The 27,640-nt window shown below is 55.8% G+C and overlaps 12 protein-coding genes across 12 annotated transcripts; 5 read left to right on the top strand and 7 right to left on the bottom strand.

Annotated features, from left to right (window-relative positions):
- Nucleotides 1-198: 198 nt before the first annotated feature.
- BDY17DRAFT_322597 (Alpha/Beta hydrolase protein) lies at nucleotides 199-1,245 on the bottom strand (the record flags this gene model as incomplete). The annotated part of the gene is made up of 2 exons (XM_033736841.1): nucleotides 199-484; nucleotides 560-1,245. 2 exons carry the CDS (start codon nucleotides 1,243-1,245, stop codon nucleotides 199-201), a joined length of 972 nt encoding a protein of 323 aa, XP_033592355.1.
- A 182-nt stretch (nucleotides 1,246-1,427) lies between these two features.
- Nucleotides 1,428-2,417, top strand: BDY17DRAFT_111582 (uncharacterized protein). The gene is made up of 3 exons (XM_033729221.1): nucleotides 1,428-1,717; nucleotides 1,778-2,346; nucleotides 2,397-2,417. Exons 1-2 carry the CDS (start codon nucleotides 1,610-1,612, stop codon nucleotides 2,327-2,329), a joined length of 660 nt encoding a protein of 219 aa, XP_033592356.1. The 5' UTR covers nucleotides 1,428-1,609; the 3' UTR covers nucleotides 2,330-2,346; nucleotides 2,397-2,417.
- A 37-nt stretch (nucleotides 2,418-2,454) lies between these two features.
- BDY17DRAFT_309087 (uncharacterized protein) lies at nucleotides 2,455-6,774 on the bottom strand (the record flags this gene model as incomplete). Its single annotated transcript, XM_033735282.1, has 1 exon — nucleotides 2,455-6,774. One exon carries the CDS (start codon nucleotides 6,772-6,774, stop codon nucleotides 2,455-2,457), a length of 4,320 nt encoding a protein of 1,439 aa, XP_033592357.1.
- Nucleotides 6,775-7,776: 1,002 nt separating this feature from the next.
- On the bottom strand, nucleotides 7,777-9,265 carry BDY17DRAFT_322601 (uncharacterized protein; the record flags this gene model as incomplete). Its single annotated transcript, XM_033736842.1, has 3 exons — nucleotides 7,777-8,036; nucleotides 8,656-8,816; nucleotides 8,883-9,265. 3 exons carry the CDS (start codon nucleotides 9,263-9,265, stop codon nucleotides 7,777-7,779), a joined length of 804 nt encoding a protein of 267 aa, XP_033592358.1.
- A 317-nt stretch (nucleotides 9,266-9,582) lies between these two features.
- On the bottom strand, nucleotides 9,583-11,141 carry BDY17DRAFT_294244 (branched-chain alpha-ketoacid dehydrogenase). Its single transcript, XM_033733114.1, has one exon. The coding sequence runs from the start codon at nucleotides 11,117-11,119 to the stop codon at nucleotides 9,752-9,754; it is 1,368 nt and encodes a 455-aa protein (XP_033592359.1). The 5' UTR covers nucleotides 11,120-11,141; the 3' UTR covers nucleotides 9,583-9,751.
- Nucleotides 11,142-11,247: 106 nt separating this feature from the next.
- BDY17DRAFT_111674 (uncharacterized protein) lies at nucleotides 11,248-12,544 on the bottom strand. Its single transcript, XM_033729223.1, has 2 exons — nucleotides 12,184-12,544; nucleotides 11,248-12,075 (listed from the first exon to the last, which is right to left on the bottom strand). The coding sequence occupies exons 1-2, from the start codon at nucleotides 12,416-12,418 to the stop codon at nucleotides 11,567-11,569; spliced, it is 744 nt and encodes a 247-aa protein (XP_033592360.1). The 5' UTR covers nucleotides 12,419-12,544; the 3' UTR covers nucleotides 11,248-11,566.
- Nucleotides 12,545-13,744: 1,200 nt separating this feature from the next.
- BDY17DRAFT_111666 (uncharacterized protein) lies at nucleotides 13,745-14,663 on the bottom strand. The gene is made up of 2 exons (XM_033729222.1): nucleotides 14,499-14,663; nucleotides 13,745-14,441 (listed from the first exon to the last, which is right to left on the bottom strand). Exons 1-2 carry the CDS (start codon nucleotides 14,620-14,622, stop codon nucleotides 13,894-13,896), a joined length of 672 nt encoding a protein of 223 aa, XP_033592361.1. The 5' UTR covers nucleotides 14,623-14,663; the 3' UTR covers nucleotides 13,745-13,893.
- A 200-nt stretch (nucleotides 14,664-14,863) lies between these two features.
- BDY17DRAFT_309092 (uncharacterized protein) lies at nucleotides 14,864-17,197 on the top strand (the record flags this gene model as incomplete). Its single annotated transcript, XM_033735283.1, has 6 exons — nucleotides 14,864-15,278; nucleotides 15,359-15,833; nucleotides 15,888-16,070; nucleotides 16,118-16,479; nucleotides 16,541-16,751; nucleotides 16,804-17,197. 6 exons carry the CDS (start codon nucleotides 14,864-14,866, stop codon nucleotides 17,195-17,197), a joined length of 2,040 nt encoding a protein of 679 aa, XP_033592362.1.
- On the top strand, nucleotides 17,171-19,711 carry BDY17DRAFT_333062 (uncharacterized protein; the record flags this gene model as incomplete). Its single annotated transcript, XM_033737902.1, has 6 exons — nucleotides 17,171-17,494; nucleotides 17,548-17,984; nucleotides 18,038-18,237; nucleotides 18,343-18,484; nucleotides 18,534-18,555; nucleotides 18,624-19,711. Exons 1-6 carry the CDS (start codon nucleotides 17,488-17,490, stop codon nucleotides 19,709-19,711), a joined length of 1,896 nt encoding a protein of 631 aa, XP_033592363.1. The 5' UTR covers nucleotides 17,171-17,487.
- A 9-nt stretch (nucleotides 19,712-19,720) lies between these two features.
- Nucleotides 19,721-23,443, bottom strand: BDY17DRAFT_294251 (uncharacterized protein). Its single transcript, XM_033733115.1, has one exon. It carries the CDS (start codon nucleotides 23,244-23,246, stop codon nucleotides 19,740-19,742), a length of 3,507 nt encoding a protein of 1,168 aa, XP_033592364.1. The 5' UTR covers nucleotides 23,247-23,443; the 3' UTR covers nucleotides 19,721-19,739.
- Nucleotides 23,444-23,591: 148 nt separating this feature from the next.
- BDY17DRAFT_294252 (peptidase M18) lies at nucleotides 23,592-25,481 on the top strand. The gene is made up of 3 exons (XM_033733116.1): nucleotides 23,592-23,784; nucleotides 23,841-23,902; nucleotides 23,953-25,481. Exons 1-3 carry the CDS (start codon nucleotides 23,610-23,612, stop codon nucleotides 25,384-25,386), a joined length of 1,671 nt encoding a protein of 556 aa, XP_033592365.1. The 5' UTR covers nucleotides 23,592-23,609; the 3' UTR covers nucleotides 25,387-25,481.
- Nucleotides 25,482-25,685: 204 nt separating this feature from the next.
- BDY17DRAFT_309096 (uncharacterized protein) lies at nucleotides 25,686-27,401 on the top strand (the record flags this gene model as incomplete). Its single annotated transcript, XM_033735284.1, has 1 exon — nucleotides 25,686-27,401. The coding sequence occupies one exon, from the start codon at nucleotides 25,686-25,688 to the stop codon at nucleotides 27,399-27,401; it is 1,716 nt and encodes a 571-aa protein (XP_033592366.1).
- Between the last annotated feature and the right edge of the window lie 239 nt (nucleotides 27,402-27,640).

Genomic DNA, 27,640 nt, shown 5'->3' on the forward strand with positions numbered 1-27,640 from the left:
AGTCGTGGGTTGATTGGACGGGCCAAGGATGAGGAGTAGTCCAGCGAAGAAAGGGCATGTATATAAGGTACAACAGTTCCGCGTGTGCTTTGCTTAAACTACTAGCGTGTTCTACCAGCCTGTGTCAGCAGATGTACACTGTTCTCGGGTTACGTCGTCTCATTCATGCTATCTCGACTGCATGCACATCCAGTCTACTCACTCCCTCGGCCCCGCCCAATCCCCCGGCTTCAGAAACATGCCCACCAGCGTCAACGTCTTCTCGTACAACTCCGCCGAGTCCAAATGCGGCATATGGCTCGCCTTGCCAATCGTCACGAAGCGGCACTTGGCGATCCCCTCGAACAGCGGGATCATCGGGTCCAATTCCGTCGTCTCCGTCTCGCCCTTGTACAGCAGCGTGGGCACGTTGATGCGGTGCAGGATGGGGATGAAGTCGTAGTCGCGCATCGTCCCTTCGCGGATCCAAAGGGAGCGGCCTTGCCTGTATACAGAAAGTTAGCATCGAGACGGGGGAGTGGGGAAGGGAAGGGGAGGGAAGGGGAGTGGGAAGACCAACACCGTCGTGCGAACCGTGTCGTCGTCCGGCTGTGTATCGGGATCAGGGACCATGAGTGGCGGTGGATACGGCCTGGCATGGCAGACGAACGTCTCGCGAAACTCGGCGTTCGCGGCGAGGTACGCCGGGCGCGAGAAATCCAGCTTCTCGACCGCGTCGTGGATGCTCGCTTGGGCTTTCGGCGAGAGCTGCTCGGTGAGCTTCCAGAGCTCCTTGTTGAACAGCGCCTTGCTCGCCGACGCGCTGGCGATGATCAACCTCTGCAGTCCTGGCGGTTGCTTAGCAGCGAACGCCGTGACGAGCTGCCCGCCAAAACTGTGGCCTAGTAAATGATAGCCTGATCCATCGGGGGCGTCGAGCTTGAAGTGTCGGATCAAATTCTCCAGTTCCTCATGGAAGATGTCGATTTTCCAGAATTCCTGATCGCCCTTGAGGTGCCGGAGGTGCACCGAGCGCCCGCACCCAATCTGGTCGTAGAAGATGACGGGCAGGCCGTACCGCTTCCACAACGCTTTGAAGGGCGTCATGTACTTGTGTTGCGCGCCTGGGCCGCCATGAAGAACGATGACGGGCGGCGGGCCGGCGATGAGGTTGCCGTAGATTTTGTAGTAGGTGAAGCAGGGCGTGTCGGTGCGCTTGGTGGGGAAGGGGATGGTGCCGTCTTCGTATTGGTCTTCTTCCGTCATGGTGATGAGACGGTTGTTGGGAGAGTGATGGAGGAGGGGGATCGAGGTAATTTTGAATCAATGTGCGTGCTGTCGTGCGTGACATTCTCACGTCATCTTGTCAGCTTCTCCGCTCTGCACTTCAGCAATCATAAGGTTCTGTTCCTTGCCGGTCATCGGCTTCGAGGTCGCTCAGCCTTCGTCAGCCTGACCTTGGCCGGAAGCGGAAGGTGTGGAGCCGGTGGCAGTGAGTTCACGATCCTGCGGGAATTGCCACCGACTTGCCATCAAACAGCCTCATTATAGACCCGAGTATCCCAATTCACAATACTTGCAGACCGCCTGGATGTCTGCCGAAGACAAGCCTGTCTAATTCGCCCGCTATATGCCCATATCGGAGCACGACTTCACTCAAGCATGCCATGAGTTGCATTCACGCTGGGCACAGCTGAGAGGCCCAAATGATTGGGAAGATGTAAAGGTCTTACAAGACGTACTGTCAACCCACACTCGCAGAATGTCCACCCATCAGAGAACTGACAAGTCGACGCAGCACGGCAAAACCTACCTCCGCATCACCAAGCGGCTCGCATCGCCATCACCCAATTCCCAACCGGCGTCCATCACAGAAACCGAAGACGAAATTCTCGAAGATGATAACGAGTCCCTCCAATGCCCACCAATTCCCAAACCAGAAATCACCCTCCACCACGACATCCTGCTCTCCCCATCCTATCAGGTCCCAGTCCTCTACGTAACACCCAGCACTCCCCTCCCACCTCAAACCTCCATTCCCTCCCTCCTGGTTCCCAGGCCTTATCGCGCCCAGATTCAGGATGTAGGAGTCATGGGCGCCCTCAGCATGACCGAGCACCCCGTCTCCGGCGCCCCTGCTTATTTTCTGCACCCTTGTCGAACGGAGGAGGCGATGGGAGCTGTTTCTTCCGCTGTGGGAGGGGGGAGTGTCGAGCCTTTGGAGTATATTTGTTTGTGGTTGGGAGTTATGGGTGGGAGTGTGGGGTTGTATTTGCCTCTTGAGCTTGCGGAGGAGTATAGAGGGAGGGAAGCGATGGGGAGCTTGATGGAGGGTCAAGGACGGGATTGATGCCTGGATTGCGGGAGGTACGCTACAGTCTCTAATTGAAAGATCCAATCGTTTACGGTCAATTGAGTCGCCAAGTGAACAGGCTACGCCACTTCACCGAGCCGGAAAGACACAGCCAACACCTCTCAGTCGTCATCGTCACTACTGCCCGCATCTTCATCATCATCGTCATCCTGATAAGGCATGACAACAGGCTGCAAACCACCACTGTTCTGCTGCTTCGGCGCGGGCGGAATATGCGCGTGCTTCCTGAACCAGCCCCAATTCAGAAGACCGCCACTCTTCCTCGTTCCATCGCTCCCAGCAGTAGATTGCGGCGCCTCGTCTTCCGGCTTGAGCGAGCCATTCGGCGCGCTACGAGGGAGGGTGGCGTCTTTCTTGCTCGGGCTGTTGGCTGGCGTCAAAGTGCGCGCATCAATCGAGTCGTGCACCTCTTGCGTATCAGCACCAGGTAGCTGCGAAGACGCCGACTGGTCATGAGACATGACGGAAGAAGATTGCTGATCTTCCGGCGTCGCGGAAATCATGACATGATCCCCTCCCACTTGAGCCGGTGGGAAGACATCAGCGAGACTTTGGCGTTTGCCTTCGGACTTTTTGCGTCGTCGGGAGCCGCGGCGCGACACTTGGCTGCCGTCCGCGCTGATGCCGTGGCTTGTGCTGCTGGGTTCGGAGGTCAGGATGCTGCTGCTGATACTATCTTGTCTTTGCAAGGTCAAGTCTGGCTCGCGCTGTGGGATGGAAGGAGGTGGTGGCATGGCGGTGCGGTCGTCTTGCTTTCCCGCGTCTGGAGCGGTTGAAGAGGGGTGCTCTGTTGCGTCTTTCTTGCTGTGCCTTCTTTTCGGCTTCTTTGACTTTGCGGCTTTGTGGACTTCGCCGTTCTCAACTCCATTCTCAACTTGCCGTGATGGTGTAGACTTCTGCTCGGTACCTGCCTTTTTCGATTGCATCTTATCAGGTCGCGCAGAAGGACGAACGGAGCTCGACGGGGTGGGGAGATTCGGTCGTGCGTTCGATCGTTTCATATGAGGCTGGCGGCGTTGGAACACAAAGGACTCGTTGCCATCGTACACGACGCCTTCCTCGTCACTGTGGTCCAATTGTTGTAGTTCTGCATCCGTTGGCGCTGTGACCTCTTCAAGCGGCGCGTTCGGTGGGACGGTCGGCAGTTCGGTGTCGGATTCGGTCTCAGCGTCTTCTCCGTTCGCCTGCTTTGTTGTCGCGTCGATGTTATTGTCACTGTCGCCATCCTGAACCTCCTCAATAGCCCGATTGTTGTCCACATCGTCAACTTGCAAACCGTCGTCCATCTCAACATCAGAGTCCGCCTTCTCGCGAAACTGCTCTTTCAACATCCCCTGATAATCTGCGCGATCATCCTCCTCCTCCTCCGGCTCATACTCAGAATCATGCTCATCCTCCCCATCCACCTGTGCAGTCCCAAGCAACTTCCTTCCCCGCCGAAGACTCCACAGAGGCAGCAAGCCCATCTTCTTACGACGGATCTTCCTCTCATGCAGCATCTTCCTCCGCAGCCTGTCCACATCCTGGGAGTCGCCAGCAGACACGCGCATGAGAATCAGATTGTTGTCGCGGATGTAGCGGTACATGTCTTCCGACCACTCGGGCTTGGCTAGTCGGCGCGCTTCTCGCCACAGCTCGTCTTCAGACTGCACCCAGGGGTGGTTGGATTTCATGTAGAAGGGGTGATGGCGACGACCGACGTTGATTTCGCCTTTGGCGTTTTGGGGGCGGTCTTCGAATGGGATCCAGGGCTCTACTTCGCCTATGGACTCGGGTTTTGTGAGACTCTGGTATTGGCTTCCCGAAGTTGCATGCTGGCCTGGCTTCGTGGGAGAAGGTCGAGAATGAGTCGGAGAATCTCTTCCTTGCCGAAATTCTCGCATCTTGTTGGCCACGCGTTGCGTATATCGTGTTGCAGCACCATTGACAGAACGGAGTCTGCCGCTACTGCCCGATTTCGAAGAAGAAGCAGATTTGCTGGTGACTGGAGAATCCAATGCCGCGCCTTGCGGGTTCACATCCATGGGAATCTCGTCTGGGTGCTCGGGCTCAACAGCCTCAGCCTCGGTCTCGACCTGAGACTGGAGCTGTCGTTCCAGCTTTTCGAGGTCTGGTTCCGACTCATCGTCTTCGCTGCTCGTCGCTTCGTCCTCGCTACGCTCGTCATTCTGCTCCGAGTCCGCGACTTGGTCTTGCTGAACTGGCTGGTCATCGCCGTCTTCCTCATCTTCTTCATCTTCCTCATCGCTGTCATCTGACCCCTCCTCAGAGCTAGCTGTACTTGCTTCTTCAGTCTGCTTCAGGTCCTGGGACGAACTTGGAACGCGCGGGGTTGACTCGGCTGCAGAAGAGGGAGCGAGCCCAGCGCGATCTTTTCCTTTCCTCTTGTTCGTAGCGGCGTTGGCCTGAGCTCGCAAAGCAGACTGTTGCTTAGAATATGTCACGACAACTCGCGGGCTCGGGCCAAGGGGAAGCTCTTCGTCTTCGGAGGATGCGCTGCTCTCTTCTGCTTCTGCTTCGGCCTCACTATCCTGTACGCTCTTCTCTCGGCTCTCTGCACTCCGCGAGGGTCGTTCACGTCCTGCGCTCGGGCTAAGCTGGCTGGAGACGTTTGTTGAGAGTCTCTTGTGCCCCGACTTTGCCATTTGCTTCTCGTAGGCGTCCATCTTTTTCTTCACAACTTCCACGGAAAAAGAGGCAAAGTATTGTTTTCGTGCCTGTTGCGCCGTCATCCCTCCTTCATTGAAGACCCTTCGTAGCCTCAGATCATGCTCGGTGTTCCAGCCAGGCAATCGGATCTTGTCTTTCGGGAATGTATCCTTCCCCTCTTCTCCTCTGAACACGTAATCCCTGACTGCGGCCGCTTTCTTCCGCACAGACTCCTCAGAGCGGTCCGGAAAATGCATTTGCTGAATCTCCGAAGTCAGTAGCCCCTGAGCCATGGCAGACTTGACAGTGGAGACGTCCTGGGCGGTCCAAGCACTCGCGGTGGATACACTTCGGGAGTCGCGCGAGGCATTACTGTCTTTTCGCGGTGTTTCGCCTTCGTAGTATTCGTCTGTTGGCGGAATGATTCCTCCCGGATACTTCTCCATCAGCTTTTGTCGTCGATGTTTGATGCCATCCGAGGTGCGATACAACCCACGCATCTGTGTAAGCTGCTTCCCACTGTAACCCCGACGTACGCCACGAAGGAGGATTTTGTCTTCCTCGGCCGTCCATAGTCCTTTACGCGTTGGCGGAGGTGAGTCACTGGGCGACCGGAGCAGCGCAGATTCGTCGTTGGGCTGCAGATTGCTAGTGGATGCAGCATCGGACGATACGGCGGCGTTCGAAGTGCTGGGTCGAGGCTTGGAGCCAGGTTGGGGCGTAATCGCGGTGGTGGTTCGAGGTTTGGCCGCTTCCTCGTCTTCCTCCTCGTCTTCCTCTTCGTCATCCTCGTCTTCGATTGGATCTTCCACAGATATACTCTTTGCAGACTCGAAAGGTAAGGTATTTTGGCGCAGAGCAGAACGAGAAGGCGGGGCTGCGACGACTTGCCGGCGTGCAGCTGACTTGGTGGCGCCATCTTTGACTGTATGGTCTTCACTCAAGCCTGGTGTAGGGATTGCCTTGGATTTTGCGACCACATCGGATGATCTTGCCGGGGAGCCATCATGAGACCCATTAGGATCGCGAGGTGATTCGATATCAGTGCGCGATGCTGCCTGTTTCGCCAACTTAGTCGCAGCAGCGTCGGCGGCCGTACGTTCGCGCAAGGCAGCTAGTGCGGGTGATGGGTTCGTTGGAGCTTTTTGTCGCTGCGATGGCGGTGCTTGACGTTTCTGGATCTTTGCAGGTATCTTGAAACCATCCTTGTCCACCTGTTGTCCAGTCCCGTTCGCTTGCCCCTCGACTGCTCCACCAACCACCTCTTCCTCGCGTGAAATTACCGGAGTATCAGCATCCAGAGTATCAAGAGGTTGTCCATATCGGCTTTCTTCAAGTTTTCTTCGCTTCACCGCTTGCTGCGTCGCCGGTGTCAAATCCGCAAAAGACCGCTTCTTGTATCCCAGCGGCTGAAGCGCGCTACCCGGCGCGATGGAGCTTTGATGATCCACCGCCACCAGCTGCATATACAAAGTTCTCTCCTGCAGCGTCTGTGAAGGTTGAAAGAGCGCCCCGACAGTCCACGACAGAATGATATCAACTCCGATAGGAGACTGCAAGCGGGCGAATGACGTCCGCGCTCGCTCGTCGGCCGGATATGCGCCATCGTAGCTCTTTTGGATGTCCTTCCACACTTTGCTGAAGGTATCGCTGGCGTCGAAGGCCATGAGGAGCGCGCGCTCCGGCGCATCGGGAGTGAGGAGTGAGGGTCGAGTCGGCGCAGGCGCAGGCGGCATGAACTTGACGATGAAAGGGATTGCGGTCGCCGCCATGATTGCGACAAGGGTTTTGTGTCGTCAAGCTAGGATAGGAGGTGTGGAATTTCCATTACGAGGACATACATTCACGTCCAAGTGAGATTGAGCACCGAACACGCGCAATGAGTCGCGTCGTGATAAAGTCTGAACGGTCGGAAGTGGTCGCAGCTTTTTCTGGGGAAGCTGTCCGAATTCAGCTTAGTGCGAAGCCTAACGCCGAGCTTAAATGCGCGTCGTTTGTTTGACGTGAATGTCTGGTCTGCCACTTCGACCGTGCATCACACATCTACCATAAAGAACCCATCCGATGCCATCGAGGCTGATCGCCATCCATCAATCGATCATTCGGAACCATCCGGACTCAGCTTCATCACTTCCACTCTGCCCAATGTCGGTTGGCTGCCCAGAGCAATCCTCAACCTCTCCCAGTCTTGCGTCAGATCGTCCTGCTTCTGCCGAAACTCGAAGACGTTCGCAGCAGCCGCTCGAAGCTTTTCCTCGCAGCTCTGACATATCCCTTCCACAAAGTATGTCGCGCCGCTCGGCGTGAAACAGCTGGCCAACCCGGTCTCTTCTGCGACTTTGCATCTTGTGCGGACCAAGAACGGGCTGCAACCACAGTTGATGTGATGCTCGAATTTGCCTTTGCACATTTTGGCGTGCCTCGGAGTGGGAGTATCTCTTTGCCTTTGTGAAGTTGACGTGGAACGCGATAGGTCTATAAAGGACATGAGCAGTCCTTATCGTCACTCAGGACCAGCAACCTACATTCCGCTTTGACCGATGTGAATACTTGACACCGGTCGCAGTCCCGCCGTTGCGGCATAAATCCGCGCGCACGCACGAACACTCGAATCGTGTGGCATTCACTACGACATTAGCATGGAATGACACGAGAATTCGGTGAGATGCGCACTTACACACCCTGACTTTCGACCACGAAGGACCACATCAGAACAACCATGGCCGCCCTTCCCTCGATCGTATCACTACCCGGCTTCCCACCTCAATCTCATATCACGCCCTCTTCAGCCCCTGCTCAACCTTGTTCGGATTCGCCTTCTCATAGCCCGCCTGGATCTGGACGTAGCACTTGCTGCACAAGTCCATCACGTATTCGGTCCTCTTCTTGTCGACCTCGAACTCTTTGCAATGCATTTCGTCGAAAGCGGGCGACGCAGAGCATTGATGGACGACGTTCTTCACTTGACACCCACAGTAGGTGTAGTGCCAGAGCCAGCCGTAGCACATCTTGGGATGTTGGGATGCTTTGAAGTCTTCTCGAGGTGAGGTAGGTCGCTGTCCGTCTTCAAGTGATTTGCTTTGCTCAAGGTGGTTGTATATTCAACTGACTGTGGCTACGCTGTAAGCTTTTGGTGGACGGCTGTGAGGCTTGAGGCTTCACTGACAATCGAGATATACCGAGTGTATGGAATGAGGAGCACGACGAGCAACCTGTTAGGTTTGGTCTGATCACGTGGAAATTGCACCCATCAGCAGCAGCATCAGCGGCGCGTCAAGTTTCGTTATTTCAGCGAAGCATACGAAAGTGATGGTCGCCGCGGGTGGTGTCTCGCGATCCATGTGGTGCTGCATATGTTTGCGGCGCACAGCAGCGCAATATGTTCCGCGGCCAAGTGCTACTTGAGACCAGCCTACCATTCCATGCTGATCACGGCAGGTGACAGCCAAGAATGAATACATGTACCATGCGCAGCTGCATGATCACGTGCAGCGCCATCCAATCGTGCGCAGGCGTCAATGACCTGGGACTGTCGCTCCCAACGACTACATGTAGGCATGAGCAAGAACATAAGCCACAGTCATTGGGAAAGAGCTTTATTCTAAGCGGAAGGAAGCCGTTGTTCATCCACTAGATCAACGATGTTTCGCCACTCGAAAGCCTTCGAAACATGCGTCCCAGCCTGCCCGGTGGCTTTTGCGATAACAGCAGTGGCGACGCCTCGTCCGCCTCTTCCAACGCAACCTCCACATCCCCACCGCCAACACTCCGGCATTGCATAGCCGCATAGACGACAGTGGGATAGTAAAGAATCCTACCACCGAACCAGCATGTCAGCAAAGAATCCATGACTCTCTCTCAACCTCGCCAGCGAACATACAGCAACAAAATCGACGCAAACCCCGTCGCCTGCAGTCTCAACCCCCGATCGAAAAACCGATAGTTATTCAACGGATTAAACCCCACATCCAACATCATCCAAACCCACAACCCCGTCGCCAACACCGCTTTCGCGCTCTCAAACTTCAGCGTCAGGTGCTTTGACGCCGCTGCTGAACCGCGGAGTTGGCGTTGCACCAGGACCACGAAGATGATGCCTGCGGCCATGAGGGAGGTTAGGAGGCTCATGACGAAGTCGTAGATTGCTTCGATGGAGCTCAGGAAGTGGGTGAAGGCTTCTGTGCCGAGGAAGAGGAGGACGGGCGCTGCGGAGAGGGCTTGGAAGAGCCAGGCTGTGCGGAGGCAGGTTTGACCTAGTGACATTTTGGGCGGTGGGGATGGTGGGTGCTGGGTTTGTGAATGTCTTCTATTGATCAAGGATTGTACACAATGCAGTCGCTACAAAAGACACAGGATGGATCCGTGTGACGGCGTGCTCGCTTTTGATTTTGAGCAGAATCGCTGCCTAGACACCAACGTGCGTTCCAAACAAGACATGCACCTATCCGCCCGTGTCAGCGTCTCCGTCGTTTCGGTCTACCATTGTTGCAAATTGGCCAGCCAATGGCATTGGGCTTGATTAAGTCTGACGCGCGGGATGCGAGGAAAATACGAGAAAAGCGGCAGCCTGATATTATGCGGGGCGGAGGGTTGGATTTTCGTGGGGGTGTTTCAAGCCGTGGCTTCCGAATAACTCCGCCTCAGTCGCCGCACTCGCACTGGTCGAGAATATTTTTGAGTATCAAATTGACAGTAGTAATTGGGAAAGATTGAAGCTAGACAAACACTCCCCGCTGTAGCCTGCCAACATCAAATGGCATCCATGCTAGCCCTCGTGGTCAAGACCTCATTCTTGTTGCCCAGCCGACTAATCTGCAAAAACGCATCGCACCCATATCCCTCCAGACTATGCAACTCCAGACTGCCCGCCCAGTACTCGGCGTAGATCTTCGCCATCGGCAATCCCATTCCCAAGCGAAGGTTCGGAGGCCTACTCACAAACGACGACAGCGAGCTCCCGTGCTTCTCGGCGTGATGTTGCTGTTGATCAGACAGCGCAGGCGACATTTGCAGCTCGTGCATGGTGGCGGCGAGTTTGGGCACCTGGCCTAAATTCTGGAGTCGGCGGTCGCGACGCGGGCCTTTGGTGAAGGACCAGAGGTAGGGCAGGATGTCTTGACTCACGCCTCCGCCTTGGTCGGATACGCGGATGATGACGTGCTGTGCTGCTTCGCAGATTAGGACTTCGATTGGTGGGGGGTTGGGGCCGCCGCGTTGCTCGACGACGGCTTGGATGCTGTTTCGCAGCAGCTCGCCGATGATGTACTCGATGTGGGAGAGGATGTAGGGGAAGGTGGTGTCCAGATGGCCTTGCACGACGACTTTGGGGATGGAGACGTCCGGGCCGTAGGCCTTCTCCACGAGCTGTTTGGAGCTCTCTGCACATCGCTCGATGATGTCCTTTGCGTTGCACTTGAGGAGTATGTGTCCCACGTAATCATCATCGGTCGTGGAGCTCGAAGCCTTGGTCGGCTGGCGCGGCGCATTAAATCTCTCCGTCAGTGCTAGGTGTTGCTGCGCAATCAGTCTGCGACTAATGCGCGAACGCAGAAGCATAGTCATGAACCGATCACACTCGTCAGCCCCGACGACGTCTTTGATTTCGAGCACGCCCATGGCCAATCGCGGGATGACGGGTAGATGCTCGTTTAAGATGTGGTCGAGAACCGAGCAGAAGCGTTCGTTGCTCTCCAAGTCGCGGATCTCGGGTACTTTGCGCACACGCTCGAAAGCGGAGTAGTACAGCTCGTAGACATAGCCAATGTGCTCGTTTGTCAAGGCAGAGTACGGGAGGGTTTGAAAGTCGCGGAGCCGATGCGCAATTCTCGTGGGCAGTTCCAGGCGCACGTAGTTGGCTGCGCTGATAAGGCGCTCGTCCGTCAGCGTCCTACCGAAGAATCCAAGCTGTCGTAGGCTGATTGGTCGGGCATCGCGCATTACCCATTCGTCCAGAACGTGAGATGGTCTCCATGGAGGGGGAAACGTGGTGGTATCGTGATTTCGAGTGGTGGCTACGCTGCTGTACGCCAGGACCCTCGCAGACGGCGGAAGACGGAGTATGTGCTTGTACAGTGACCGTGTAGACCTTGCAGGTCGCGCGAGTTGCGTCGTCGCCATTATATCGTGGGCTGTCGTGGAGTTGTTAGTCGAATGAGGCCGAGTCATCCTCCCCGAAAGTTCAAGTTGGCGAGGGCCAAAAGCACGGACCGCCTGGGGATGAGACGACAGCATGTTCACCACACCAACTTCGTTGCATGAATGGAACTTAGAGGAACGTGGAAAGTCGATGATATCTTACCGCCTAGAAAGTTGAACAAGTATATACATGTACCATCTAGACACTGCCTCGTGCTTTGATTACCCTGCTTTACATGAGACAGCTACCGGGAGTCAAGGAAGAAAGATGCGGAAAGACGGCTGTGCTTTGATTGTCTATCTCAGAATATAACGGTTCTTCGAATGCTCTCACGGCACCCACCTCGGTCTATACGCTGGAACTCAAGGTTTATGATCAGACAGCGAAGCGGCTTTCACTTCTTCTCCTTTCCTTTGCTTCCCTTCTTCTCAACCCTCCCTCCCTCCCTTAGCCTTGTCTTTGCCTTCCATCCCCTCCCGAATGCGATGCGACCGTCGCTTCCCCTTTCCTCCTTGATCAACTTGGCCCTCAGCTCCACTTTCAGCATCTTCCTCGCCATCTCCCTCCGCCGGATCCGGGATCCAGTCGAGGATACCGCAGCGCCAGCACTTCCCCTCGAAGACCGTAAGCTCGTCGCCCTCCACTTCGCCTGCGCAGTGTGGAGCCCATCTGCACCCCACGATCTCGTAGCGCTCGGCGTACGGGAGCACGCACACGACGCAACGCATCACGACTGGGTGCTTTTGGCACATCTTGATGGTTTTGTTGTGAGTTATTGGCAGCCGGGTTGCTGAGGTTGCTTGGTCCGCTTGTTGAGTCTGCAGTGTGGAGTCGAATTGATGAAGGCCTTGCGGATTCGTAGGGCTCTTGGATGAGTGTGTCGAGATGAGGGGAGAAGTTGAGAATATAGAAGTGTAGAAAGTGCGTATATATCCCTCTGCAACGGCGAGGGTACTTAGACGTCAATGTAAGCAACGTGAAGCACAATCCGCAGAGGCAGTGACGTTACTTATTCACTCCCCGACGGTGAATGGACGTACCTTACGTTCCAACCTTCCATGTCCTGATGCTGAATGAGCATCTTCCATACTGAGCTCATGGAAAGATTTCGAGTGAGCCAGTCGCAGCGTGGCGAAAGCTGTTCGTCGGAAGCACATCGGTTCGTTGCCGCTGCATGCTTGTTCTTCAGATACGTTGTGGGGACACAGGCGTACATTGCTGCTGAGATCACTCTTCCAAACAGATTCAGTCTGAAATAATAAGATCTTTGCCGGCCCCATGTCTTCGTCGCTGTCCTCAACACGATCCTTGAATGCGTCGCTGCGATTGGTGTCTTCGTTTAGCGTCTCTGCTCCTTGTATAGTACTCTGTGCCAAGCTTGCATCACATAGGACATCGTTGGGCCAGAGCCTGGTGCAAGAGAAAGCCTTCAACTTCTTCGCCTGTCGCTGGGAGAGGTTTCTCGGGTGTGTATCTCAAGAAAGGGCCGACAATCGGAAGCCGTCACCACATTGAAGCCACGCTCCCAAGAGGATGTTGTCGAAAGCCAGTATGGCTATACAATGCTGTTGTTGTTCTATAATGCCGCTGTTATTGTTCGCACAAAGTAGGCGGCGAAGAGATGCACCCCAAGAGATGTCGGCGGCGCTCGTGCGAAGCAGGTGGTTGCTGGTAGCGTGTCATCACTGGGGTCTTCGCAAGTCTGGTCAACAGCCCGTGCAGTGCAGCGCCGAGCAGATTTCGAAAGGTGCTGCAATTCGTCGGTCAGCGCATTGTGGGGTGCGCATGCCAGTCGAGGTTGTTATCCAGGATGGTGATATAGTCCGTAGAAGAGCGTGTATATAGTGCTGTTGCTGCGAAGCGGGGCCACGGCCTCTACGCTGGGCTGTGGAGTCGTCGAGGCGAGAGGCTTGTTGATGATTTCGGTCAAAGCGTTGGCCTTATTGACATTCACGTCATGCCCCTGAATGATTGTCAGCAACGGATTGTGTGTTCGGCATAGAATGCAGTGATGAAAAGTACCCTCGTTACGGAATGACTGGGTCTTTGGACGTTAAGTCTTCTGCCTGCTCGACTCTACCACCCATCCATGAGACTCAAGGACGTCGTGGTCAAGCGCAGACTCCAGCTTGTGGTGCGTTGATATCACCCTTCTCATCCGCCAACAAGAACAGCTTCTTCTGAGCGCTGTTCGAACCCAGGATGATTGCAAGAAATTCTTTCGACGCTTGAGATGTACGGAGGACGTCCAATGCCCTCAGCAGATCCACGACGAGATTGCAGAGCTCCCAAGCCCGAGGACCGTGATAGATGATGTCTGCGGGTGAGAAGTGCAAAGAGAGTCCAGAAGCGGTGCTGGTACGATGTCAGAGCGGTGCGCAAGGCCGGCTTGATCGTCGGGCTCTTGGGTACGGGCACTGGTATATAGAGGGAGTCTTGAAAGAGTGGATATATCATTGACTGAGAAAGCGATGAGCATTCCGATGAGAGAAAAGTTCGTCGTATTTATGTTAGTGGACACTGTGAGAACGGGTGTTTGCAGGTGAGACAAGCAGCGAGTTTGCGGGTCGGTGGCATCATCTCGAACCGGCTTGCCTCACAAACAAGATCGTGGCAAAGCCAGCACAATCATCCGTGAAAGAATGGGAACAACCGAAATATGTTTGGGTCGTCTCCGAAACTGCGCGGATTGCCATGCCTTGTGATTGCCAAACAAACTCAGGCAAACAGACTCATCTCCAGATTCAGAAGTTGATCAATCACCAGACACGGCGCTCTTGACAGCCTCCAAGTTAAGCTGTCCTTTGCGACCCCATCCAGACTGGCCAGGTGGGACTGTTGGGCGAAATTGTTCATACATTCCAAACGCCTGGGAATTGAGGTCGTCTTCTCGGCTCTTCCAAGCTTTCAGTGCGTCTTTGAACGTCTCTTTTACAGAGTCATACTGCTCGCCATACTTCTTTGCTAACGTCTCTTCGTTGGGCTTCTTCGGCTTGCCGCCCACCATGGCATGACCTTCGTTGTCCAGGCTGAGCTTGAAAGACATGGGCTCGATCTCGTCTAGCTCCTCTTTCTCTGCTTTGTCTTGTCGTGCTTGCTTTCTCTTTTCCGCTTCTTCCGGGTCGGGTTTATCGATCTTGCCTATTGACCGGCCCTTTGCAATGGCTGTGATGGTGGAGATTGCTCCTCCCGCGCTGAGACATGTAGACCACGAAAGAGATGGGTAGAGGAATTGAGTGACGCAGCTTGCCCAGAGCTCGAGCACGGGCGCTCGGTTGATGGTGACTGAGTCGCTTGCGTTGTCTTCGTGCTTTGTCACATCTTTGCGAGGCTTCTTTGCATGGGTACTATTGTTGGCACCTTCGCTTGCTTTACGTTTGTTCGAAGAGGCTTTGTTTGAAGAAGGGTTGGCGTTTTCGGTGCGACCTGCCCCGACGTCCTCGAGGCTGACCTGCTTCTTGGAGCTTCTGGTGCTGGCGGGCATTATGTAATGCCGATCACGAATAACGAGGAGGCAATGCAAAGGGACGTGGGGTTGAGCGGGGAGGCGGGTGAGGTCCGAAGCTGGACGGCACGGCGGGGCCCACAAATTCGCAGCATTGACCATACCAACCTTAAGCCCCACCACCGCGGAGCTCCAGGGTTGTCACTTCCGGCTTCCTTTCAATAATACCTCACTCACCCCAGCTGACGCGGTCATCACCCGATCGAGATATCCACCCTCGATGCCGCTCTCACGCCAGGAGCCCGTGTCGTGCGAATCGTGCCGGCGGAAGAAGCTGAAGTGCAGCCGCGAGCACCCTTGCTCCAACTGCACCGACCGCGGCGTCGCATGCGTCTTCTCCGGCCGCCCGCCGATAGCTCGCCCATCGCCGCCAGCAGTCGACAGTCTTGCCGACCTCATTCGGGAGAATGCCGTCATTCGATCCCGCTTAAGTCGACTCGAGGAACTGCTTGTCAACCAAAGCCCGGATGGACGCGCGGAGCGGCCGACCAAGGTGAGGCGGCTAGACTCGCACGATGAGACTGTCCTTACCCCGTCAACCACGCCTTCAGCGGCGCCGCCCGATTCGGGGCCACCGCCTGATACAGAATTCACGCGGAGCTACAGAAGTGATGTGCAGTGGCTTGGCGCCGTAGGTACGTTGAAATCACGTTGCCGCCTTCCATTCCATCTGCTCCAATTGTGATTGTCGCATACTGATAACTGGGCCGTTCAGGCACACAAGAAAACACCAGGCTACCACATATTTCTGCGGAATTCGAGATCCGCGTGGAGTCGATGGATCAGGTTGTACAGGCGGCCACATCCAGCTATCCGGATAGATGCATCATGCTTCCATCCGAGGCCGAAGCGTTCCGTCTGTTCTCTGCCTATGTCGACGAAATTGATCCAATGCAACATGTTATCCATGTTCCGACCGTGCGCGACTCAATTCGGAAGCTGTATAGTAGGATCAACCGACAGGAACAAGTCGAAGCCAACGAGACTGTACTGCTCCTCAGCATTCTTGGAAGCATGGCATCGTACTGGAGCCCTATCGTGGACCGTCATGCTACCTTCGACAGCACACAAAGCTCAACCGCCGTTTCCGTGCTTTGGCTGAGGCAGACGCTTGATATCATGGAACACGTACGACGTTCATCTTCCGCCAATCTGGCGACCGTGCAGGCATATTTGATTACCGTCTTCCTGTAAGTGTCGAGAGCGCATACGGCTTCTTCAGAGCCATGCTAATCCCGACACAGCGTCTATCACATCGAGGGCTTCTCCCCCAAAGTTCGCGGAATCTTTGCAGCAGCCATCTCGGCCGCCAAAGACCTTGGACTGCACAAAACGGATGCGCAGCCCCGAAAGGATGATTCGCCGGCGGAGCGGCTCGACACAGAAATCCGCCGAAGAGTATGGTGGCACGCAGCTTGTACCGACTGGTAAGTCAATCGTGAGCATTCGCGAGCAGACTCTGACCATACGCCAGGACATTCGCCATGGCCGGTGGACCTCACGAAGGCACTTACCTCGTCAATCCCAGACATATGGCAGTGAATCGACCACGCAACGTCACGGACGAAGAATTATCCTCTGCTCCCTCCTATTTCACGAGACCGCTTTCCGAGCCGACCATCATGGGTTACTATCTGCAGCGCATTCGCATGTCGGAGCTGAGTCGAGAGATGACCGATTTGACATACGGCTTAGAGGGTGACTGCATCCCCGCGAATCTCGCCGACGACCTCGATGCCAAGTTCCGAATGTTCCTCTCCGAGCTGCCTGCATTTCTTCGAGTGGGGAAGCACGTCGAGGGTGTGACTTATGTGAACGGAACACCTCGTGCAGCTGGTATGTGCCATGGAATGGCCTCATTGCGGCATTGGCTAACGAGTGTGTCTCTCAAACGTAGTTCTACAGAGGTACATGGTCAACTTGGCCCTGCACGCCAAACGCGCCAAATTCCACCTGCCCCTGCTATTGCGCAAGGAGCCCAAATACGCCTTTTGCAGAAACGCATGTCTGGAATCCGCTCGCGCGGTCATCCGGCTCAAACTGGAATTGGCCCAGGACAACTTCTCCCTATGGATCTCCAATTCCAAGCTTGGAGGATTCTTACATCTGTATGTTCGGCATCTGCCCAAAGACAGCGCTTGAGCTGACTAGACCACCCAGATTCTTCTACGCGACCGTCGTCCTACTGATGGACTTTTGCGTCAATCGCGACGTCGTGGACGAGGTAGAGCGAGGCAAGGAATTGCAGCAAGCGCTCAACACCCTGGAGCAGGCGAAGAGGCAGTCCATCACCGCGGCCCTCTTCCTGGACACCCTCATGTCCGCCTTGCAGAAACACAACATCCGCCTCCAGACCCAGCGGCCCGTGGAAGGCATCGCGCGGGCTGTGTCTATCGATGCGTCGGCCGAAAGAATGCACTCGAATGGAGGGTATGTCGGCGGGAGCTTCGATAATCTCGACCTCGACGAGCTGTGGCAGAGCTACGTGAATTCGGAGATGAGTAATGACTGGACGCCGTTGCTGAGCGATTTGCAGACTGCTGCTTGGGACTAATTAATCGTACACGCTTTAGCGAGTTTTTGAGAGACGCAATCGATTCCATCTCAGACTGTCGAAGCTTTGTCACATGGTGCTGTGCGCTCGCCGAGTGTCGTGAAGAGGAAGGTAAAGGCACCGAATGGTCAGCCGGCAGTTCCCCACATTCCCCACATCCCCGCCCTCCGAGGCTACCAACCCCAACTTCACCTTCCATGCGGCAGTAATCATCCGTCATGTCCTTGCGACCAACTACGTGACTGCGATAATAACTGGCTTAAAGCGAACAAATAACACAGCCCTCCAAAATGGCCGGTGAGAAGTCCCCGTCGCCCTCCCTTCCCATCCATCCTAACACCCGTTAACAGCAATCGCCACCGCCGTCGCCGGCACCGCAGCAGCGGCAGCCTACCTCAACGCAAAATTCCACATCCAGCACGACCTAACCGCCGGCTCACTAGTCAACACCGCCGCCGCCGCCCAAACCTTCATAGCCGAGAAGCAAGCCCAAGGCAAACTGCTCCTCTACCACAAGCTAGAGGACCACGCGCGGGAGCGCCCCGATCGCCCGTTCTTGGAGTACGAGGATCGGGCGTGGACGTACGGCGAGTTTTTCGCGTGTCTGCAGCGCGTGGGCAATTGGTTGATGAATGATTTGGGGGTGCGGGAGGGGGAGATTGTGGCGCTTGATGGGCCGAATAGTGCGGAGTATTTGATGCTTTGGTTTGCGCTTGAGGGGATTGGGGCGGGGGTTGCGTATGTCAACTCCCATTTGACGGGGGCGTCGTTGGTGTCGTCTGTTAAGGTTTGTTGTGGTTGTATCTTGAAGTGTGGGATATTTGGCTAAGACGGTGACAGCTTTGCGAGGCGAGGTATCTTATTGCCGAGCGAGGGATTGAAGACCTCGTCGCTCCGCATGTGGATGAGCTTCGCGGTGCTGGGGTCACGACTTTCTGGTATGATGCTGCTTTTATCGACTCGTTGACTGATACTACGCCAATACCGCCGGAGAGAGGCGCGAGGACTCAGGCTACTGATGTTCGAAAGGTGAGCTTTGTGTCTTCACTATGTCCTCAAGCACTTAAAGCGTTGCCTGCTGACTTGAGATGCAGTAAGAAATATTGTGACATTGGAACGATAATTTGTATTAACGCTGCCGACAGACTCATCTATACATCGGGCACCACTGGTCTGCCAAAAGGCGTGATGCAAATGGTCGGAAGGACCTTGAACACTGCCAGAAATATTGCAGAGTACTTGAAATTGACGCCCGACGACAAGTTTTATACTTGCCTGCCTCTCTATGTGAGTGCATTCGCAGATCGGAGAGTGAATGAAACTGATGATTTCGCAGCACGGAGCGGGCCAGGGGTTGTGTACGTACAATCTACTTCAAGCTTTCCCCCAAGGAGTCCATGGGCAACAGCAGCTAACCCAAAGTCAGGCACAACCCCCGTCATCTACGTCGGCGCCTCCATGCGCCTCGGCCGCCGCTTCTCCCACAAAACCTTCTGGCCCGAAGTGCACGCCAGCAAAGCCAACAGACTCCAATACGTCGGCGAGCTGTGCCGCTACCTCGTCAACGCGCCGCCGCACCCGCTCGAGCGCAGGCACCACCTCGCCGAAGCCTGGGGCAACGGCATGCGGCCGGACGTCTGGGAGCGCTTTCGCCAGCGCTTCAACATCCCCGTCATTCACGAGTTGTATGCTGCGACGGACGGCATGGGGGCGACGTTTAATTACAATCGCGGCGAGTTCACGCGGAACGCGATTGCGTTGCGGGGACTTATTTGGCATGCTAGGAATGGGGGGACGGAAGTACGAGCGAAAATTGATCCTGATACGGAGGACATTGTGCGCGGAAAGGACGGCTGGGTCCTCAAAGCCGGCATCAACGAAGCGGGCGAAGTGCTGCACAAAATCGACCCGAGCGTCAAGACAACAGCGTTCAGAGGCTACTTCAAAAACCCAGCAGCGTCGGAGAAGCGGTGGATGCAAGGCGTCTTCGAACCCGGAGATCTCTGGTTCCGCTCGGGGGACGTGATGCGCCTCGACGCCGACGGCCGCGTCTTCTTCGTCGATCGCGCGGGCGATACGTTCCGCTGGAAGTCGGAGAACGTGAGTACAAACGAAGTGGCGGATGTGGTGGGCTCGTTTGCGCAGATTGCGGAGACGAACGTGTACGGCGTCGCTGTGCCGCACGCTGATGGCCGATGTGGGTGTGCGATGCTGGTGCTGCAGCCCTCCACTTCGCCCGAGAGTCTGGACTTGCGGGGTTTGGCGCGGCATGTGTTGGAGAGGCTGCCGCGGTATGCGGTGCCTATCTTCCTCCGAGTCACGCCGCAGATTGCCGTGACGGGAACGTACAAGATGCAAAAGGGGCCGGCGAAAAGGGAGGGCGTGGACTTGGATGTCTTGGAGAAGGCTGGGAGTCAGGATCGGATGTTTTGGCTACCGAATGATGGGAATAGCTATGTGCCGTTTCGCCGGCAGGATTGGGAGGCGTTGAAGGCGGGTAGAATCAAGATATAGAAGATGCAATGGTCATGTGAGTATTGCCCTATTCTTCTGCAGTGGTGGGAGGTGCCGCTTCCTCTTTCACCTCCTCGCTATGCTCCACAGGGATTGCCGACGCTTCATGGCTGTCAGTCCCAGCAGCTGGCTCTTCAACGACGACCCTCTCTGAGTCTGCGACCGGAGCGGCTTCCACCACGCTACCTTCGACGTTCGTGATCTCATGATCGCTGGCATCACTCACCACCCGCTCCTTCTCCTCTTCCTCCAGCTCAGCAGCCTCCCAGTCATCAACCACCACCTCCTTCTTGACCTTCACTTTCTCCGGCTTCTTCTTCGAGAAGGTGACTTTGTTGCCACCCAGGGCGGAGAAGGCATTGCTTCCAACAGAAGCTTTCGGAGCCACAGTGACTCTCGATGCAGCCTTCTTGGCCGCAACCTTCGACCAGCCATCAGCAGCCGCATGATCCGTCGACTCCCGTCTAACGACCTGCATGGACGGATCAATGCATCCCAATTCCGCCGTCCCGAAATTTTTCGCTTTGATGACGCGGGCAAACTCCGGCTTGATATCTTGCAGCAGCTTTTGGAGATCGGTGCCGTGCATAGTGCTTATTGCTTTGAGTATCACCTCTTCACCGGGCATGAATTGAATGTCGAACGTCAATGGCATGTCTTTGTGCAAAAGACCGCCAATCTCCACCTGAAGCTCATCGACCATGAGGCCGAAACGTGGATTGGTGATGACGAAGCAATTATACGGCGCAGTAGAGGCAGCAGTGCGTTTTGCCGTGGATGCTGAAGCTTCGGTGTCCGAGACATTGACGACGCGCTGTGCCTTTCTGATCCGCACAGCCTCCGCAACAGTCTTGCTAGGCGCAGCGACAAATCGCGGCGTCTTCCAAATCATGACGTGCCGATGTGGTTCGGGATCCATGCTTTCGGAGTCAAAGCCGTAGTCTTCGGCAAGCGCGTGGATAAAAGCCCGCTGAGATGACTGCATGGGTTTGAAACGCAGGCGTTTCTCGTCCGCTGACGCTGCAAAGACGCGGAATTCCCTTTCTTGCGTCTGCGCCCATTTGACGTCTTCCGTGAAGAGGTTGAGCGTTTCCGTGGAGTACGGGATGTGATCTCCTCCTTCTACGTGTGCCGACTGGTCGATGTTCAAGGCCAGAGCGAGCTTGCGATTGCGTTCAAGCCGGGCACATTCGTCGGTGCAAGGAAGCGTTTTACCAGCATTGCCTGGATTGCTCCTCGAAGCACTGCAGCGAGCTTCTTGTTTCTGTAGTTGACACTCGCAGGTGATGTAGATCTTGCTCTGGCAAGGCTTGTCCTCTTTGCAAGCGAATGGTGCGTGGCATGTATTCTCCATGTCTGGATGGCCGCACACTTTCTTGAGCTTCCCGCAGGGCTGTTGACAAGGCTGGTTATTTGCGTCTTCGCATTCGCCGACCCGATGGCATGTCTTTCGGCAGTGATGAGCGCCGCACTTCAGCATCTTTCCGCAAATCTCACCGCACCTGACGTCCTGCAGCCAGCAAGGCTGGTTTCGTACGGTCTTCTTCCCACACATACAAGGCTTCTCGAGGAGATACGGGCACTTCGGACACGCTTCGTCATCCTGGTGGCAGTTGTGGGCGACAGAAGGGTGGCCGCAAAGCTTTGGCCTGGTGCAAGGGTATCGACAAGGAGGCGCCTTGGTTCCACACGGAAGCGGAGGCTGCAAGACACTGCGGCCGCAATGACAGCTGATCTCCTCGAAGACTGCCTCGCGACAAGTGCCGCATGGTCCCCGATGGCAAAGCTCGGTGCAATGATGTGTTCCACACTTGAGCAGTCTACCGCATTGAAGAGTGCAGATGTGCTCTGCTTCAAAATCCTCGATCGACGGGTGGGAAAGGGCGGCCAGAGATCGCTGTTTCCGTCTCGAATTCTGCCGCTCCGCTGCCATGCGCTCTCCGGGACAGCAGACTTCATCGCACTGGTGTCGGGAGCAGTTGAGCAGGGCTTTACAAACTCTCCCGCATTGAGGTGTCTCTTGTTGGCCTTCGTGGCAGATCACACTGAACGAAGTCCTTCCGCATCTGCACCGAATGTCGACTTTCTTGGTACAAGGCGAGCAGGCACCGGGATGGCAAACTTGCTCGTCTTGATGACCGCAAGAAAGGATTCTGCCGCAAGGTTGCTTGCATTGCGGAATAAGATCGGAGCAATGTTGTCGAGTTTCGTCAGTCAGAGTCTGCAAGGGTGTCTTCCCGCATGGACAATGAGTGACGAGCTCAGGTGAGCGAGGGCAGTGCGGTGATGCCGTGTCCTGCGGATGGCATCTTTGCTCGCATTTGTGTAGTCCGCAGTCGAATTCACGGCCACACACATTGCCACAATCGAACGAGCCCGTCCAGCTTTCGACTACGGGATCGACATCACCGGTGACATGGCTGACTTGACTCTCCCGCCCCTCGCCTCTGTCATCACAAAGTATGTCCTTCTCCATCTGTCCACAATAGCACCGGGCGTACATCCGAACCTCGCAAGCCCCGCAGAGACCCTCGTGGCAAGGCCTACTGCAAAGGTGCTCGCCACACGGCATGGTCTCGCCGCATAGCTCACCACAACTCCAGCCGGAGTCGTAGTCGGTTTCGGAACATCGTTTCGTGACTTCGTGCTTGCCGCAAAAGCAGATCTGTGTCGGTCCCATGTGTGAACACGGAGGACAGGGTCCGGCATGGCATGGCAATTCGCAAGGATGAGGACAGCGTTTGGCCCGTTCCTTGCCGCATGTATTGCCACATGAGTGGGGTGGCAGACCAGCTAATGGTTTCGGGTCGATTTCCTTCCCACACCAGCAAGCGTACAACTTCGGCATATCAGTCTTGGGTAGATTGCATCCCGGGCATCTCCACATGCGTGGCGGAGGATCGTTGCCATCTTGAGCAGTTGGCTGAGCAGCGGCGGCACCTTCGTTCGTCGACCATTTCTTGATACACGCGAGATGGAAGACGGTCCAGCAAGTGTGGCATGCCCAGACTTTCGAGTTGCGACGCACTTCGCTAGTGCATATTGGACACTCGTACAGGCCACGATCTATGTCCTCATGCGTTCGAGTGGCAATATCTGAGGCCTGGGATTTCGACAGTCGGCGTTTGGGTGGCTGCTGTTTCCGTTTTGGCGGTTGACTCTGTGATGTTGTGGAGTCCTGCTGCTGGCCAGGCACAAAATTTGCGGCCGTCGGCTGCAAGGCAATTACGGAAGTGCTATCGGTGGAAAGGTTGGTATCCTGTCGGGTCAACTGGCCACCAAAGGTTCGCCCGTTGACTGTACGAGGCTGTGCTGGTTTGCCACGTCCGCGCCCTCGGCCTCGCTGTGATGTGGGGGCGTTGTCCGCGACGGATCGAACGGGTGCAGATGAGGGCTCGACACTGGCAGGCCTGAATGATAGAGCCGAATTGGAGTTGTCGTTTCCGCGACCTCTGCGTGGCCGTCGCTGCCGATGACCTCGGGTTGGACCGTCTGTGGGTTGAGGGGCTTGTGAAGCGGTAGCTGCTGCCTCCATACTACGGGTCTTTGCGCCTGGCGGCGTTGGGTATCTGTCGTGTTTGAAGTCGCTCGTCTGCTCGGTGTAATCTGTCGTGATTGCAAAAGACGCAGGCTATGCGGAATTAGAAGTCGTCACAGCAGTTCAAAGATTAACGAGAGAAAGGAAGTGAGTCGAGAGAACGCGAGTGCAGCAAGTTGATATGTCACGGGCAGTGGCGAGGTTAGTGAAGACTCACAATGATTGCTCTAGTCGATTCTAAGCTTTTAGGCTTTGCGGCCCGCATCCCATGTCCCTGCATTCCGAGTCGGGTTAGGTCGGCTTTGGCGGTACAATGGAATGGGAAAGCACATCCCACGTCCTCCTCTGCCTCGCGACTTCATGATCGCTCTACGCTCCTGCCTCACTTTCCGCATTTTCCCCGAATCCCGCTTCATCGCCTCATCTCCTACCATCTACACCTCATTGCGCTTTCGCCACTCCCGCACGATGGCTTCGAAAGCTTCGCTGAAGAGAGCAGAGGATTTCGTGGATTTTCTCAATGCCTCGCCCAGTGGTGAGTCACTAGACCTGCACGACATGGGAGAGTGGTCTGGTCTGATTCTCCTCTAGCCTTCCACGCCGTCCACTCGGCCAAGCTACGTCTGGAGAAAGCTGGCTTTACCCAGATCAAGGTACGGTTGCCACGCGACTCTAGAGAACTCGATCTAACATCCATGCGTAGGAACGAGATGCCTGGTCCTCCACCCTCCAGCCCGGCGGCAAGTACTACCTCACCCGTAATGCCAGCACCATCATCGCTTTCGCCATTGGCGCCGCATGGAAGCCCGGCAACCCCATTGCGATGGTCGGCGCACACACCGACTCCCCGTGCCTGCGGGTGAAGCCCATTTCGAAACACACCGGCGATGGATATATGCAAGTCGGCGTGGAGTGCTATGGCGGTGGCATGTGGCATACCTGGTTCGACCGCGATTTGTCGCTTGCGGGAAGAGTCATGGTGAAGGGAGCGGATGGCGCGATGGAGCATCGATTGGTCCGTGTGAACAAGCCCATCCTGCGCATTCCCAACCTGGCGGTGCATTTCGGAAGCAGTGTGCCATTCGAGTTCAACAAAGAGACTCAGCTCTACCCTATCGCTGGCTTGGTATCCGCTGAGCTGAACCGCACCGGCAAGACTGCAGAGGAGACGAAGAAGGCAGAAGGCGAGGCGGAGAAAGACGCCGACTTTGCGCCGTTGAAGGCGACGAGCCAGAGACATCATCCCTACCTCATCTCCCTCATCTCCAAGGAAGCCGGGTGCAAGCCTGAGGAAGTGCTTGACTTCGAGCTGCTCCTTTACGATACCCAACCATCACGTATCGGCGGGCTGAACGATGAGTTCGTATACTCTGCCCGTCTTGACAATCTCGGCATGACCTACTGCACCGTCGAGGGTCTTATCCAATCCCTGCGCGCCCCAGTTGGAGGAGACGACAGCATAATTCGACTCATCGCCTGCTTCGACCACGAAGAAATCGGCTCGACATCCGCGCAAGGCGCCGACAGCAACATCCTCCCTGCCGTCATCCGTCGCCTCTCTTGCCTGCCAGCTGCATCATCTTCGTCAGCGTCGGAAAGCAGCGAAGGCAGCTACGAGAAAGTCCACGGGCACAGCGGGGCAGATGATCTCAGCACAGCCTTTGAGCAAACCCTGGCCACCAGCTTCCTCATCTCCGCCGACATGGCGCACGCCGTGAACCCCAACTACTCCGCCAAACACGAGCCGCAACACCGCCCGGAGATGAACGCCGGCACCGTCATCAAAGTCAACGCCAACGTCCGCTACGCCACGAGCTCTCCAGGCATCGTGCTCCTCCAGGAGTGTGCGCGGCGCGCCAAAGCCGCCTCCTTCCAGCCCCCAGGCGCCAAAACTTCGGCCGGCGGCGTGCCCCTGCAACTGCTCGTGATGCGCAACGACTCCCCATGCGGCAGCACCATCGGACCCATGATGTCGGCCAAGCTGGGTGTGCGGACCATTGATGTCGGCAATCCGCAGTTGGCGATGCATTCTATTCGCGAGACGTGTGGGACGCACGATGTCGAGCATGGGGTGAATTTGTTTGAGAGCTTTTTCGAGCATTATGGTGAGTTGGAGAAGAAGGTCCTGGTGGATTAGATAGGTGCTATCAATCAAGTGCTTCGTTTTGAATGCTCGGGAATTACTGCAGCTAGCTGAACGACACACCGCTCTACTGGAGCTGTGGATTGAAGAGTGGCAGCCTGACGTGAAGCACCGTTAGAGTTTGAGCGATGCGGGGGCTAGCGTCAAGCAGTTGTTTACCAAAATTAGCACTCCAGTCGCGACGGGCACGCGACACGACCGCGACTCATCTTCACCTCATCGCATCGCGGGAGAGAGAGAGAGGAGAACAGGCGGGCAGCGAGCATCGACGCAGTGCCAATCACGCACTCGCAATGTCTCTTCTCCCCTCCTCTCCACCGCTTGTACCCTCCTCTCCCCCGCTTCTTCCCCAGCTCGAAGATGACTTGCCGCTGGACGAAGATACCGCCGCAGCGGACGAGCTCCCCCTTCCCATCCGCCCGAGCAGCAGCAACAAAGATGCTGCGCGCAAGCTGCACCTCAAACGCCAATTCTCCGACTACGGCAGTCAAATCAGCAGCGATCCGCTGTTCTCCGAAGGTCCATCAGATGTCGAAGAGGAGGGCAGTGATCGACGGCGGAGGAAGAAGCACTTTGTTGGCCCTTGGTATAATTTGCGGCGCACGTCGACGCAGAGTTTGCTGAAGAGTATGGCGCGGAGAGAGCAGTTGAGGAATGCGGATAGTGGGGTTTTCATGGGGAGTGATGAGACGGAGTCGACGTTTGATGACTTGCCTTCGAGTCCGCGGAATGAGATTGGGGAGTTTGTTGAGCGAGATCCGTTCCCGACTCAGATTCGCCCTCGAGCCTTGCCTACACCTTCCTCTGAACATCGCGCGGCTAGGGTCATTCAAGAGTGCTTGGACGTAGGGAGAGAAACGATCGATTTGCATGGTCTCGGCTTGGCCGAAATCACTAACCAAGCCCTTCGTCCGCTTCATCAACTCATCAAACATTCACATGTCGACCTTACACGACCCCCTAGCGAAGACACGTTTCGCCCACTGACCCCATCCATCCAACTTTTCCTCTCCGGCAACAAACTCACCTCACTCCCCTCCGAACTCTTTCGCTTGATCAACATCACCGTCCTCAGCCTGCGCAACAACCACTTTTCCGAGATTCCTGCGAGTATCGCCAAACTCCCACATCTTGTCGAAATGAACATTGCGCAGAACAATGTCCGTTGGCTGCCCTGGGTGTTCTTGGATCTAATGCACTCCCGTGGCGGCACTCCAAGACGCAACATTACTCTCCGCCCGAATCCCCTCATCATGCCCCTCTCAAACTTCACGGGACCTTCGCCGCTTCCTCGCCCCTCCTTCACTCCAGGTGAATTCAAAGAGCACCTCAGTCGGTGGGGCGAGACAAACGGTGCCTTCTTCCAGCAGATGAAGCAATGGTATCGCGAGGATGACGTGCCCTGGACGATGCGCCATGAGCTGGAACTACGCCTCAAACTCAGTCGTCTCCGCTTGAATCGTTGGCTGACAGAAGCCTCGCGAGCAGGCGTCGAACTGCAGCAGCGAGATGAACAGCTGCTATACGTCGCGAGCTCCGCCGTGCGCTTCTTCGACGTCGACGGTTCGCTCCACCGCACAGCAAACCACGCGCAGGTAGAGACACACGACGCAGACGAACTCTTTGCCGCAACTGTGGATCCCCTCGAAAATGCACCACCGAAACCCTCATCGGCCCTTCCATCTCTCTACGAACTCGCTCTCCGCTCCCTCCAATCAACCTTTACAACGCAAGACTTCACCAACCTCTACGCCCAACTTCCCGCCAACATGACCTCCACCCTCCGCAAAGCCTTCGAAGCAACCCCGAGCAGTGGTGGCGGAGGCAACGAGGCATGCGCCGTGTGCGGTTCGCGGTATATTGTTCCTCGCGCGGAATGGATTGAGTACTGGTTCCATGGCTACCCGGCGCAGGAATATTTGACGCCCGAGACGGTTTTGCCTTTTCTGAGGAGAGTTTGTAGTTGGCGGTGTGCTGTGCCTAGTGAGCTGGGTGCGTTTAAGAATTGAATGGTATTTCATCGGGCCTCTTCATTGAGTGAGGTGTTTCAGCCGTATGTGTTCAGCAGCAAGGCTGCATTTCTTTATTAGTAAGCATGGCAATTCTTCCCGATTGGGTCGTCGACAACCACCTGCACCTGCACGGCCGTTTAAGCGAGATCCACGGACATCAAGTGAAGATCGCTTAAGTTGACGCCTCTGCCGCGCCCGTATTAAACTCTATTGACGGATCATTCTTGGATCAACGA

The sequence above is a fragment of the Neohortaea acidophila genome, assembly GCF_010093505.1.
Source record: "Neohortaea acidophila strain CBS 113389 unplaced genomic scaffold BDY17scaffold_3, whole genome shotgun sequence".
NCBI lineage: Eukaryota > Fungi > Ascomycota > Dothideomycetes > Mycosphaerellales > Teratosphaeriaceae > Neohortaea > Neohortaea acidophila.